A 14,840-nucleotide genomic window follows, 5' to 3' on the forward strand; every position below is an offset into this window, starting at 1 on the left:
GGGATGAAAGATATAAAATGTCTAATATAACACTTGACACTTAGTAGGTATGCAATAAATCCCAACCTCATTACTTCAGCCCAACGAATTCAACTTTAGTTCAGTCTAATACAAACATCCCATTTTCATTCTAATGAAAAATGCTGCTCTCTCTCTTAAATAAAGTCTGCTTAATGTCACCTTCTCAAAGAGATTTCTACTGGTCATCCTATTTAAAATCAAAACACACACAAAGGAACACACTCTCCTTATTCCCCTCCCTAGCTTTATTTCACTCCAGAGCACTAATAAACTTCTAATGTTCCACATAATTCACTTGTTTTGTTGTTTGCCTCTTCCAACTAAAATGTAAGCTCTGTGAACAAAACCCTTAATTTGGCAACTGGTGGCCAAACCCTTAGTTTGGTTCTGGCCTTCCTGTGGCCTCCCCAACCCCACAGGGTGAGGAGTCTATAGGGCCCACTTGGAGACTATCACTCCCTTTTTGATCCTATTCCAAGTACCTGGGACCCCAGAATTCCCTGCTCAAACTATCTTAGGTACTGGGCTGGTGCTGGCCTCTTTCTCTAGGTTCAAGGGCAGACTGTTTATGGCAAGGGTGATGGGGAGGAGAGTGCGTACACCTCTTGAAGGAATGTCCCTAAGAGTACAGAACAGAACAAAGATTGAAAGGGGCTCTGGAGGTGGGCCATGTATGGGCTTCCATTTATATTCTTGTACTCCAGCCCCACAAATATTTGGGGAAGACCTGTCCATGAGGGCAGGGGCTTTTGTCTGTTTTGTTCACTGAGGTATCTCCAGTGCCTAGGACATAGCCTGGTACCCAGGAGGCATATAAAACATGTTTGTTGAACGAATCAAGTAAGTAAAATTATAAGACTATAATAACAGATATATGCAAGAGGAAGGTATGAGGGAACAGAAACATGAGTAAGAAAAGGCTTGGAGGTAGAAAAAAGATCTACAGAATGGATTCTACTCTTTAATACAGACAAAGGAAACCATGTGATACAGAAATGAGAGAAGTAGACTGGCAAAGAACAGCTAAATCACCGTAAGAACACAAGCTTTGAGATAGAAACACGTAAGACAAAGTAAGCCCCACTCTGTTCGGCAGAGTAATGAAACCGTTCGATAAAGAAACAAGAGAAAGGTATACATGCAGAGAAAACCTAAGTCAACATTTAAATACTGAAAACCATGCAGCTGAGTCCTTAAGCCCCATTATATCCACTGTTCCTTTAAAGTTCTTAAATAGTCCACCTTTTTCAGGCTCTCATGCACATATCCTCACAGTAAGCCCTACAAAAAATAACCATTCCTTGAAACCACAAAAGCCACACACACTTTCCTTAACCTTGCCCTACACTATTTACTCACTTATTTTGTACAGCTACCCAGTACACAGTCTATACTAGTGAGATAATCTCATACTTTCATCAGGTTATTTGCTCAGCTTAGAAGTCTCTCTTGCATTCTCTCTGCCTTTTTAAATCTTACTCTCATTTCTCAAGGTCAGGGCACCATTTTCTCTACTTATTGGTCTCTAGTTCTTCCTTTTGTGGGTATCTCTAATCCATCAGAACTACAACTCCTCTAATATGCTAGCCACATGTAGCTAATTAATGAAAACTAAATAAAACCAAAAATCCAGCGCCTCAGTTGCAGTGGCCACATTCCAAGCGCTTGACAGCAACATGTGTTAGCATAGTTACAGAACATTTCCACAGAAAGTTCCACTGGAGAGCATTGTTCCAGAGCAACGCGTTATCATCTACACCCTGTAGCACTTTCATGTGCTGCAAATGGATTCTCAAAGGAGTCTGGGACATGTTTTGTTTGCTGGGTGCATAATATTGAAACCCATATGCAACTTTATATTACTAAAGGAGAACTCGCATCTGTTCCCCACGTCTTCTAACTACTACCTGATGTAAAAGGATCAATTAAGCTTTGGAAAAAAATTGTAATCATTTTGTCTTCTAAAAATACTATTTCTTTCCTATTTTCTCCACTCATTCTGGGACTCATTAGGCACATGTTAGATTTTTCTCTGTGTCCTGCGCTTTTCTATAGATTTTTAAATTCTTTACTCTCTCTTTGCTTTAGTTTGGATATTTTTCTAATGACCTATCTCCAAGTCTACTTTTGCCACCTAATGCTATGTCTGGTCTACTATTAAACTCATCTAATGAGTTCTTAATTTCAGATGATGTTTTTACAGTCCTGGAATGCCTCTTTGGTTCTGTTTTATAGATTTTAATTCTCTGCTGGAATTCCCCAATCATCATCCATTTTGCCCATCTTTTCCTATAATTACTTTTACATGTTGAAAAAATTTTAATTCCTTGTCAGTTAATTCTAGTATCTGGATTACTTGTAAATCTGCCACTGATGTTAGTTTTCTCTCTTAATTAAAGGAAAAATCTGCCTACCTCTTTTCTTTTTTTTTTAATACGAAATTTATTGTCAAATTGGTTTCCATACAACACCCAGTGCTCATCCCAAAAGGTGCCCTCCTCAATACCCATCACCACCCTTCCCTCCCTCCCACCCCCCATCAACCCTCAGTTTGTTCTCAGTTTTTAAGAGTCTCTTATGCTTTTGCCTACCTCTTTTCATGTCCAGAATTATTTTATTTCATGTTGGATGTTGTGTATAAAGACTGTAGACACTCCAGATGAAGTTTCCCCTATCTAGAAGGGTTTCCCTTGTCTCTGTTAAGCAGACACAGCAAAGGGCTGATAACCTACATGCAGTCAGGGACTAAGCTGATTAAGAGCTAGGTTCTACTTATCATAACTTACATTCGTCTTCTGGTTCTCATCTCTTCCTCAGGAATGTCCCTCTCAGGCTTTCAATCGAGAGCTTTGTGGATCTCTATTGTCACTGATCTGAAAGTCTGGGGGATTCAATCTGTCTTTCAGAGGTTTTTCCACTGTGCTCTTAGGCCTCCTATCTTACTTACTCCATTTCCAAATATGACAAATAAGTTGAAAAGGAGACAGCCGTGGGTTGAAGGCAGTTCCCACTCCTCAAGCAGGGCCTTGTCTTCTAGCTACCTCAAGAGCATAGGTGATTTTAGTCTACTGAATTTTTTTTGAATTTTTTTAATGTTTATTTATTTTTGAGACAGAGAGAGACAGAGCATGAACGGGGGAGGGTCAGAGAGAGAGGGAGACACAGAATCTGAAGCAGGCTCCAGGCTCTGAGCTGTCAGCACAGAGCCCGAGCAGGGCTCGAACTCACGGACCGTGAGATCATGACCTGAGCCAAAGTCAGACGCTTAACCAACTGAGCCACCCAGGCGCCCCTGGTCTACTGAATTTTAGCCACCCACTTGGCTTCAAAATTGAGCATATGTTGGCATGCCCGGGTGGCTTGGATGGTTGAGCATCCAACTCTTGATTTCAGCTCACATCATGATCCCAGGGTTGTGGGATTGAGCCCCACGGCAGGCTCCACACTGAGAACAGGGACTGCTTGGGATTCTCTCTCTCCCTCTGCCCTTCTCCCCTGCTGGCACTCTCTTCATCTCTCTCCCTCTCTCTAAAAACAAACAAACAAACAAACAAACAAACAAAAAATCTAGCATATGTGCACTAGGTAAAAATAATCATGCATTCAGGGCTCCTAAAGTTTTCAAATTTTTGCCAACCCCCCAAGACACCCAGTCTTTGTTAGTTACTCCTTCCCTCAGAAGAGTTCCTTTATGTGGGCCAACGTCAATCCTTGGCTCACATCTAAAACTGGCAAATAATCTCAGGGAACAAAACAGCTGATAATAAGCTGCTCACCTCACAAGGACTTTACTCTCCCCAGACTTTTAGTTTACTTAAATAGCTGTGCTTACATACCTTTCCTATGTCTTTAAAATATATCCTTCTCCATTTATCTGCTTTTTATTTTGTTATTGTAGCAGAAATGGTATTCTGTCATGGCCTACTATATCCTAGTTTGAAACAGAAGCAACCAAGTATGTGAGTGATTTCTTGATTCTGTTCGCTCCTTTTTTGAGAGCCTTTTATTTTCTCCTCAGTGACATTTTGAAGGCTGCATATTTTCTGTTTTTCCTCATTTTTCACTAGCCTAAGGAATGATAGAGGCAGAAGTAGTGTTCAGCCGAGGAGACAGTTTGAAAACATTTCTGGGTTCTACACTCTCTCCTAAGAGTTTATTATACATTGTATGTATTATAAGAAGATTCACTGCCTCTACTTAGACTATATCTCATTCAAATGGAGAGGGATCATTTAGATAATTTCCCCAGTTCACTATGTAGCACTAGAGGCTTCATTTGTGTGTGTATAAGTTCCAGGGTTATTTTTTACATTTTAACCAGATTACTATCTACTTGCCACTTCTACTATTCCTCTGAAAAGGAGGAAAAAAAATATTTTCCAGTTTGAGAAATATTAGTGATAATTCTCAGGATCTGTCAACTGACTAGTATGATATCTGGGGACTGGGGCTATATTAAGTTGCTAAGTCATGCCGTGCATCTTCACTCTGAAATCTTCAGTTTCTTTCCTTGGCCATCGTTTTTTAAGTTATTGTATCTAATTGCATTATTCTTTGTTGTTTGCTCTTGGTGAAGGTTTTTGCTAGTTGGTACTATTTTACAGTCATTTTGAGGGGAGAGAAATTCTATGAGTTAGACTCAATCTACCATTTTAATTTGGATATACTCAGAGGTTTGTTAACACTCTAAAGTTTGAAGTTAGAGGTCTAATTAAGAATTTTCTAACACCATGAGCACTGGACTGCCTGGCTACTTATGAAGATACCAGAGTTACAGCCAGTCTATTTTTCACACTACCTGAGCCCTAATTTTCACTGCCCTGGCTACTCTATGTTTTAAAGATCCAACATTTTCCTGATCAGCTCACATAAGTTATGAAATCAGTTAATGCTAATGATTATGTATGCATTATTTTACATCTGTGTGACATACATTCAATATGGACACAAACATTAGACTCAGAATAAGGAAAAGACATGTACATGTGACTTTTCAGTTGTGCCTGATGTGCAAAATACTGCTAAACCACACTGAAAGGAATAAAACTAATTAATATACAAGGATAGAAGGAGGAAAATCTTTTAAGAAAGAGGTATGAGGATATGTGTATAAACTGCTTGGAATTGGGGGGTAACAATGAGGAGTGAACATTCTCAATAGCTTCCTATCAAAACCATCTAGGTTCGGAAGAAGATTCTGATTTCTACTGCAGGGGAACTTATTTGACCATCATGGACAAGTTTCCTAATAAGCAGTGTAGGAAAAACAACTCGAGGACTTAAAACGAATATGGTTTCACAAGATTTTGTGATCAGAGGGATGTCTATTTTTATTTATAAATGAGAAAACTAAAATCTAAGAAAAGTTAATTTGCCCCATATAATAATGACATAGATATTTCAATTAATTATCATCTATGACATCAAAATTCTAAGTTCCCTAATATTTTCTACTTTTGAAGTGCTCTTCCCAAGACACTGTTTCAAGTGTAGATCATATATTCTTTCCATGACTAAAAAAAGAACTTTACGCCAAAAGAGCAAAAGTAACAGGATAGTAGGTAATAAGCTGTTAAACTACTTTTCCATAGTTACCTGGTAGTAAATATTTGTAACATTTTTTGCTATTCCAACAAAATACTGTACCTGGCTATGGTACAGCTGTGTATACCTGGCTAAACCAATTATTTTCACACTTTGCTTTTTTACAGTATATTTATCACAAACAATTCCTTCTCCTCTCCACTGCCATCTGGTTTCAGAGCTATGTAGACTAAGCCAGCTGCACTATTAAGTAACAGAAACAATGTGATTCTAATCTCAATAGCATTTAACCATGGCTTTGCGCACTGGTATAAAAGATTTCATAGTAGTTATGAGATCTTAGATAAGTTATTTTCTCAGGATTTTGGTCTCCACATTTATAAATGAGACTGGATTAGAAAATCTCTCCTCTACTTCCCAAAACTTTCTAAATTTGTTTATAAATTTTATAGTAATTAGCTGACTCTTACCAATTTCTAAACAAAATAAAATAAAACACAACAAAAAAAAAGACCTCTCATTCTTCAGATAGACTTCCTCATTTTGATTTACTTAGTTCTAACAAAATATCCCAATGACCTTTAAATGAAAATATTAGTTTGTCAGTATCCATAACAGGTAAAAAATTAAAGAATTTATACAGTACATTTCTGTTTCTAATCAAGTCCAAAGAATGGATTTTTTTTGTTTGTTTAAAATCTTCTGCCTTGACTACAAGTACTTATGTAATACAACAAGAGGTTGACAAGTTTTATTCACAGAAAAATCATATAAAACTCTCTGATGTATCCTACAGGTATTAAGTACTAACAACTAATAACAACCAAAAGAAAGACAAGACTTATTAATATAAACTAAATGGGTTTTGAGTATGTAGATGAAACTGATGATAAATAAAAGTTTTGTGAACTGGGACTAACTTTCCAAATGGGAATATAAACAGCATACAAATCACAGTTCCTAAAATTGTATCAAGATGAATAACTGATAATTTAAGGGTAAATGTAAATTTGACATGAAAATTTTGTTGAACAAATGAATGAATTCCCAACCACAGAAGAGCGTCTAGCACATAGTAGATACTCAACAAATGTATGCTAAATGAGTTAAGACCGGTTTCTTTTTGAAAAATAAGACCTGGGTGCCTGGGTGGCTCAGTCAGTTAAGCGTCTGACTTCGGCTCAGGTCATAATCTCATGGTTCATGGGTTCAAGCCCCGCATCGGGCTCTGTGCTGACAGCTCACAGCCTGGAGCCTGCTTCAGAATCTGTGTCTCCCTCTCTCTCTGCCCCTGCCCTGCTCACACTCTGTCTCTGTCTCTCAAAAAGTGAATAAACGTGAAAAAAAAAGTATTAAAAAAAAAAAAGGAAGAAAGAAAAAGAAGACCAAGAAAATTTTAAACACTTAAAAAACACATTATTGGCTACTTACTGGCACAAACACTTGAAATGAAGACAGGAAAACTTATTTCAAACCAAATAAAGATATAAAGAATAGCTCTAGTCAAGAAACAATGTAAAATATTCTCCATGTCTTAACCTACAATTAATTATAGTCTGCCATAATATCTTCAGAGAGGAACAAAATGGAATTTATATAGTCTCTCAAGATTTAGTTTAAAATGTGAGTAATGAAGGGTGCCTGGGTGGCTCAGTTGGTTGAGCATCCGACTCTTGATTTTCGCTCAGGTTGTGATCTCACAGTTCATGAGATTGAGCCCCATGTTGGGCTCTACACAGAGCCTGCTTAGGATTCTCTTTTTCCTTCTCTCTCTGCCCTCTCCTGCCTTGTTCTCTCTCTCAAAATAAATAAATAAACATTAAGAAAAATAAAAAATACAATGTGAGTAATGTAGATGAGAAAACCATGTCTTCTTCATTTTCCCCTTCATTCACTGAAAAGACATTTATTGAACACTTACAAAAGCAAGTGCTTATTCCTTCCCTTCTTTTAGGTCCAGCATATAGGCTAAGCCAAAGAACAATGAGCCTAGGTTGTATAAAAGGAAAGTTTCAGTATGTCAATGTCATAACTCATTTTCCATTCAATTCCTATTGTTCCATGTATGATATATATTTATAACATCCAGATCAACTTTCTATATTTATCTTTTACAAATAAAAAAAACATTTTTATCATTTTTATGACAGTACATTAAACTGTACCTTAGTTTTTTTCTCGTGCATTGACTTATGGATGCGTTCTCTTAGGGGTTTCATTGATGAATTATTCACTTGTGTGGGAGAGCTATGTCCAAAGAAAAGCAAAAATCTATAAACAAAAGTAGCTTTTTAACTTGTTTTTGCCCCTCCCCTACCCCAAAGCAGTAATGAAATAAAAAGACAACTAAATCTTGTTGTTTATAATACTATATAAAAGTGTCAGTATTATTATTTAAAGTTCTAAATATTAATAATTTGCTATGTTAATTAATACAGTCACTACATATTTGAATTTCTGATATATGTAAGGTACTGTGTAAGATATTATGAAGGACAGAAAGTAGATTCATTCATTGCCCTGAATTCAGGCATCCTGAAGCCTAAAGTACAGGAAATAAGATACCCACACAACTAAAATTTAAAATAAAAAAGGACAAGAGCCATAGCAGGGGAATTCAAGAGAAAAATATAGTTTAGAAATAGGACGGTCAAAGAAGGCACAACGGAGAAAGAAACACTGGAGCTTTGGAGCCAGACAAACCTGGATTCCTCAATAAATTCCTTTCTGGCTTAATAGAGCCAGAGTCATAACCTCTTTAACTCAAAAGACTGTTATATAAGAATAAAGAATAGTCTATTCTAAGAAACACTCGTTTATAACCTTACATTGACTTATATTCATACACCACATTGCCCTTAATTTTATCATTTCAATGCAGATCACTAAAAATTCACTTTACCATGAATTGGTACTTGTCTGCACAATGACAATTGTAAACACTAAGGTAGCTATAAACAATTGAAATATGTTTGGCCACATGATTGAGAAAAATACTTCTTTAAAATGGATGTAGGGATTAATTTTGTTTAAAAAGAATTCCATAAACACAAAATAACTTTCTCTACGAAAATGGTAGAATTGAATCTGAGAAAAAAATTAATCATTTATGATGTTACCTAAAAAACAAACTGTGCTGAACAGAAGTAAGGTAAAAGAACACAAAATAAAGGTTCAGTTCCTTTATACTTTTTTCATAAGCCAGTGATAAATTTTCATTGCTAGGAAAATATTTGGACAATTTTGAGGTAGAATATGGAAGAATTATATCATGCCCAGATATAAAAGAATAATCACTGAAAGCTGGTGAAAAGGGTTTAAATAAATTGGAGGACAACACTGAATGACAGACCATTGCAAAGTTTCTCTTTAAAGGGAAGAGAAAAATAGAAAAGATCAAACAAGTAGGATGACTTTGTAAAGTTTCTCCACAATGTACTAAATACAATTTGAAATCGTTGTTCTAAAGTTTTACACGTTTCTATAAATGAATGCTCATTAATGAAAAATATCACCAACCTACACAATGTCTGACCTAGTGGTTGTTAAAAGTGGGGCATATCAATGTCTTGCATAGAATACTAACACTAATTTAGTAAGTGTTTGTCTTCATAATGTGAGGAAGAACCAAGAGATATCAATTCCAATTTAAGTTTGGTGTATATGCTCTCTCTGGTTCTCACGCAGAACAGCACAATCCTTGGAGGAGAGACCTTAGGTTTTGGAGCAAGACACTTTGGCTACTTGCTTAACTGTGCTCTCTTAGGCAAATTACTTCATCTTTCTCTTTCTCAAGTGTCTAGTTCTTCACTTATAAAGTGGGGATATTATTGAAAGAGGTTGCTATGAGAGCTAATATAAGTGAGAGCAGTTAGCAAAGTTCTTGACATACACGACAAAGAAAATGAATATTTCCAAAGCAAAAAACAAGCACAAAAAAAATAAAAACAAAACCAAAAATACCTGTCATACTCTCAGAAGATACTACGCTTTTATATATAACTTTCTCACATCCAAATGTTCAATCTCCCTTTAACTTTTGTCTTCTCTCTTCACACTTTTCTGTAGTCTCCAAGTTTCTTACCATAGCATGTATTTCCTTTTACTTAATGAGGTATTTTTTCAACATTCCCTTTATAGACTAGAGTTAACATTCACATACATATAACTTCCACAATACTTACCTAAAAAGTGTAAGAATAGAAATCCCATTATGATGAATTGTGTTTTCATCATCATATAAAAGCTCTGCTTTGTTTTTGGTAGGCAAACTGGCTGCTTCCTCATCCAAAAGAACTAGTAAAATTTTCACAGTATCTCTGCCACAGTATGCAGTACCATGGTTTATAGCATAAGATTTTGGCTAGAACAAAAAATAATATTAAGTAAATGTAATAATCACCTAAGTTGGGTCAATCAGTCATTCTTTTCCATTTCTTGTGCCACCATTCTCCTCCTCTTATAGTTTAAGTAATAAAAAAAAATCAGCCATGGGAAATGGCTTTAAGGCATGTAATATTTCTCCCTCAAGTCATACCAAGGTCAATCTTATCACCTTCCAAAAGCACAAAAAATATAGAAAATAGTATCATCAGGGAAGACATTGGTTCTGATCAAAATAACATCCCAGGCTTGAAGTCAGAAAATTTAGTAACTATCTAGCTATGTGACCCCAGCCTCATGACTTAATCTCCTTGTATATTTTTTTTCTTTTTTATACCAAAGAGAGATGGTCTGAATACCAACCCCACAGATGGCCATAAAGATCTATTCAAATGCAAAAATTAAAAATGAGTTCACATTCATTTACTCAGTAATCCATTCATAACCACACACCAAGTCCCAAGCACAGTGTTTGAAGCTAAGGCTACAAAGGTAAAAACCGCTGCCTCAAGGAACCCATAGTCTCCTAAATAAAATAAGAAAGTAACTAACAAGTGCATTACAAAGTACTAAGGGCTATTTATTTTTTAATATTTATCTATTTTTGAAAGGGAAGGAGAGAGAGGAGAGAAAGGAGGAGAAAGAGAGATAAAGTGCATACATGCAAGCAGGTGAAGGGCAGAGAGGGAGACAGAGAAACCCAAGCAGGCTCTGCAGCTGTCAGCACAGAGCCCACCACGGGGCTCATGGGAGCTTGATCTCAGGAACCGTGAGATCATGACCTGAGCTGAAATCAAGAGTCAGATGATGTTTAACCAACTGAGCCACCCATGCACCCCCTTAAGTGCTATTTCTAACAGAAGATATACATGGCATAATAGGAGCACACAAAAGGTAGTGAACAATTTACTCAGGAATCAACGATGTCTTCATAGAGGAGGAGACACATAGGGGTAGGAGAGACCGTGGTACTTTGAAGGATGAGGTAACATGATATAACTAAAGAACAAAGTAACAGAGAGAGTTACGCAGGATGAACATGGGAAAAGCTTTGTATATCTGGCAAAGAAATTGTAAGTCAGTCTGTTACAGAGTTAAAATCTTTTGCTTTATTAAGCAAGGACATTAATGATTCTATTTAGATTTTTAGAAAAATGATGGCAATGTGTAAAATATATTCTAGGGTAAGAATGTTACTAAGTCTTGAGACAGGAACACAAATTAAGAGACTGTAATAGTCCAGCTTGGAAAAGGAGAAGGTAGTAGCAGTGAACTAAGATAGTAGCAGTGGAGATAAAGAAAAAAGCAGATTAGGGGCGCCTGGGTGGCTCAGGTCGGTTGAGCGTCCGACTTCGGCTCAGGTCGTGATCTCGCGGTTTGTGGGTTCGAGCCCCGTGTCGGGCTCTGTGCTGACAGCTCAGAGCCTGGAGCCTGTTTCGGATTCTGTCCCTCTCTCTTTCTCTTTCTCTTTCTCTTTCTCTCTCTCTCTCTCTCTCTCTCTCTTTCTTTCTCTCTCTCTCTCTCTCTCTCTCTCTCCCCCCCTCCTCCACTCACACTCTGTCTCTCTCTCTCCTTCGGAAATAAATAAGCATTAAAAAAAATTTTTTTTAAGAAAAAAAGCAGATTAAAAGAGGAGAGCTAGAAAAACTTAGTGACTACACAGAATAAGGGAAAATATATGATAATATAATATTATACACGGACACACGTAAGCACAAACCCTGAAGATATCTCTAGCTGGGTTTGATACCAACTTACTAGTAGCAGGTGCTTTATAACTCTGGGAAAGTTCCTTAACCTCACTGTGCTTCAGTTAAATCGCTGGTAAAATAGGGGTAGGTAAAATAGGGGTAAAATAGGTAAAATGCCTAACCCATACAGCATGGTGGACATTGTGCCTAAATATCAGAGTCACCCTTTCTGAGACATCTGTTGTAGCTGCACCACTTCCCTCAGCTTCCATCAACTTGGTCTTGGCCTCCTTTCTCTACTTGGCTTGACCAAACTAACCTGTATAGCTGCACTGGAATTTTAACAAACTGCTTAGCACAATAATGATTACTAATCACATTGTATGCACTTATCACAATAATAATGACTTATCACAATATATGTGCTTAACATAGATTTTTCATTAGTACCAGAGAGAGAAGTCCACATTGTTTAACATTAACTTATTGAGAATTATTGGATAGTATTTTTCAAAGATTTCTGATTTGACTGAACACATAAAATCAAGAACCAGGTTGGATCTTTACTTGTTGTGACAGGAAATGGGAGAGACTGGTGCTCTTAATTACCTGAGTTGTGACAATTCCTGACTTAGACTAATAGTAATAACGTGGTTCTCATTTGAGCCAAGCTAGTCACAGGAAGTGTTAGCACACATGAGACAACCACATGGGGCACACAAGGGGCAACAACCCAGAATCTCCCCTATCTCCCCTATGTCCCACCTTCAAGTTAATGTGAAAACATGCACTGTTACAGAAAAATAACTAAAAATGGTTCTGTGAATAAACAGATGAATAATAAAAAATTAGCAAAAGTCTTTCTTCATGCTCTGATTATTACAATCATACCTAATGAAAAAGAGCTTTTGTTGCTTGAGTAACTAAACTGCAATAAATGGATTATAACACATTCCCCAAAATTCTTTTCTAGAGCTGAAAACATGGCAGACAATTTCTCCTATAATACTAGTTTATTGTACCATAGAGTTTGATTCCCTATGTTAAAAACAAACAAACAAACAAACAAACAAACAAGAAACAGGTAAATATTCTGGGAATATATAGTTAAAAGATTTCTAAGTATAAGAGAAATTCCTAATGTTTGCAGTAGGCTGGTAAGAGAGGTAGAAAAGAACACATCATAAAGATTTTAAAAATTCTACTGAAGAAAAATAAACTGAATAGAAACCATTTCTCTTGCTGTTCCAGAGTACCTAGTACAGGGATCAGAACCAGAGAAACCTGGTTCTTATTTTATATTTGAGTAAATGGGAAAATAATGGTTTCATAAGAGTAATTATTGAAAAACATTACAAAACACCGTAATATCCATTAAGAATTATAAACTTCTAGTGCTACAAGGGATAGTGAAGATTATCCAATGCCTTCTTTAACAAATACACACAATTGGCCCAAAGATGTTATGATTTACTCAAGTCGAACATAATCCTATATAATCCTATTGAGAAACTTAAATTTTCAACATCTTAAACGCAGGAAACACATGCTTATGACTTAAGTAGCAATAGTAAACCATTTCTATAACAAGTAGAAGCGATAATGTTTTGTATGGAAGAATAATGAAACATAAAAAGCTCATTACCCTTGCAGGACTGATATCAGTGGTACCAAGAATTACATCCCCTTGTTGAGAATTGACAATATTTTTAATCCTCAAATCCAAATCCTGAGCTACTTCCTCTACTGCTTTACAAAAAGGATCCCTGCTGTTCTGGCCTTTAATCAGCTGCATCTTTATCACTGAGAGTATCCGACCCCCTGCAATGCTGAAAATAGAAACAAGATCACCCTTACAATAGTATTAGAAATGACAATATGCTTATAAGCTTGAAAATATACTTCTCAGAGTGAATCAACACTTTTCAAAAAATAGGACATTGGTCTTATAAATCAAACTAACACATTTAAGAAAAGGATGAGAACCATGAGAAACAAAATTTTAAAGTTTTTCTGAAAGCAAGTCATTTCAATAAAGGTAAGTTATTTCTTCCTTGATTTGAAAGCTGAAGGGAAATATTTTAGTTATATATGATACATAATAACAGTTTCAGGTGCAGTTATATACACATAATATACTTAAAAATATGTATCTTTAAATACAAGGTAATAGAAACACTACCTCTCAATTTATACCTAGAATCTTGCATTACTTTAATCTTAAAATCCATTCACTATTATTATCCTTAAATCACAGATGAGAAAATCGAGTCTCAAAAAGGTTAAATAGCTTGTCCAAGAACACAGAGTGCCTGAGCTAGGAAAGAGGTAGTGAGGACTGACCTGAAGCATGATATTACATTCTAATATGAGAATTGTTATTACGTGGAAGCAGAAATTAAGCTAGTTAATACTGATCTAAAGCAAACCAGAGACTGGACCAACTAACTATGTCCAAAAGACAAGTGTTTTAAAAAACCTGAAATCAATTACTTTATACTAAGCCTGAGCCTGAATGAATTTAGGTTGCAGTTCCTGCTCTAGAAGGCTGACCTAAAAAAATGTGAGAAATATATAGGAAAAAGGAGTTTGATCTATTACAAGGAAGAAATTAGAGGTGTCCAACAATAGAAGAGGGCTCTTTTTTTAAGTCGGGAGATCTCCATTCCTAGAGCTATCCCTGGAAAGGTTGTGCAGTGCTGATTGAGAAGGTGGTATGGCCTGGCTATAAAGTCAGATTACCTGAGCACAAAATAACACCTGTCCCACCCCCTTCTACCTTGGGTATGCTGTTTAACTTTTCTGTGACTTTTTTTTTAAATGTTTATTTATTTATTTTGAGAGAGAAAGAGAGAGTGTGTGCCCATGCACATGCAAGGGCAGAGAGAGAAAAAGAGAGAGGGAAAGAGAGAGAAACCTAAGCAGGCTCCATACTGTCAGTGCAGAGCCCACACAGGGCTTGATCCCAAGAACTGTAAGATCATGACCTGAGCTGAAATCAAGAGTTGGAAGCTTAACCCACTGAGCCACTCAGGTGCCTCAAACTTTTCTGTGACTTTTATAGTGGCATAAAGGAAATTATGAATTAAAGTTTTAATCCATGCTGTCTTATTGCCAGGTTTTACGTTTTAGGGAAGAAGCCAGGTTTCCTAAGAAACACTGGAAATATGATTGTTTACAATCAAATAGCTGGTCCAAATA

At 36.4% G+C, this 14,840-nt stretch overlaps 1 protein-coding gene across 6 annotated transcripts in view; it reads right to left on the reverse strand.

Annotated features, from left to right (window-relative positions):
* The window catches only part of PARPBP (PARP1 binding protein), a 73,159-nt gene that overhangs the window by 14,411 nt on the left and 43,908 nt on the right, over positions 1-14,840 (reverse strand). For 3 of the 6 annotated variants that reach the window (XR_009265401.1, XM_058741600.1, XM_058741599.1), the window contains exons 7-9: positions 13,285-13,468; positions 9,750-9,928; positions 7,731-7,812 (exon numbers count right to left, since the gene is read on the reverse strand). Coding sequence is in view for 4 of the 6 variants with exons in the window: in XM_058741600.1 (XP_058597583.1) it covers positions 7,731-7,812; positions 9,750-9,928; positions 13,285-13,468 (445 nt within the window). In the remaining 2 variants the exon portion in view is untranslated. Of the gene's footprint in view, positions 1-7,730; positions 7,813-9,749; positions 9,929-13,284; positions 13,469-14,840 lie in introns of those variants that run through there. The other 3 variants (XR_009265403.1, XM_058741601.1, XM_058741602.1) reach the window with 3 other exon arrangements.

The sequence above is a fragment of the Neofelis nebulosa genome, chromosome 8, assembly GCF_028018385.1.
Source record: "Neofelis nebulosa isolate mNeoNeb1 chromosome 8, mNeoNeb1.pri, whole genome shotgun sequence".
NCBI lineage: Eukaryota > Metazoa > Chordata > Mammalia > Carnivora > Felidae > Neofelis > Neofelis nebulosa.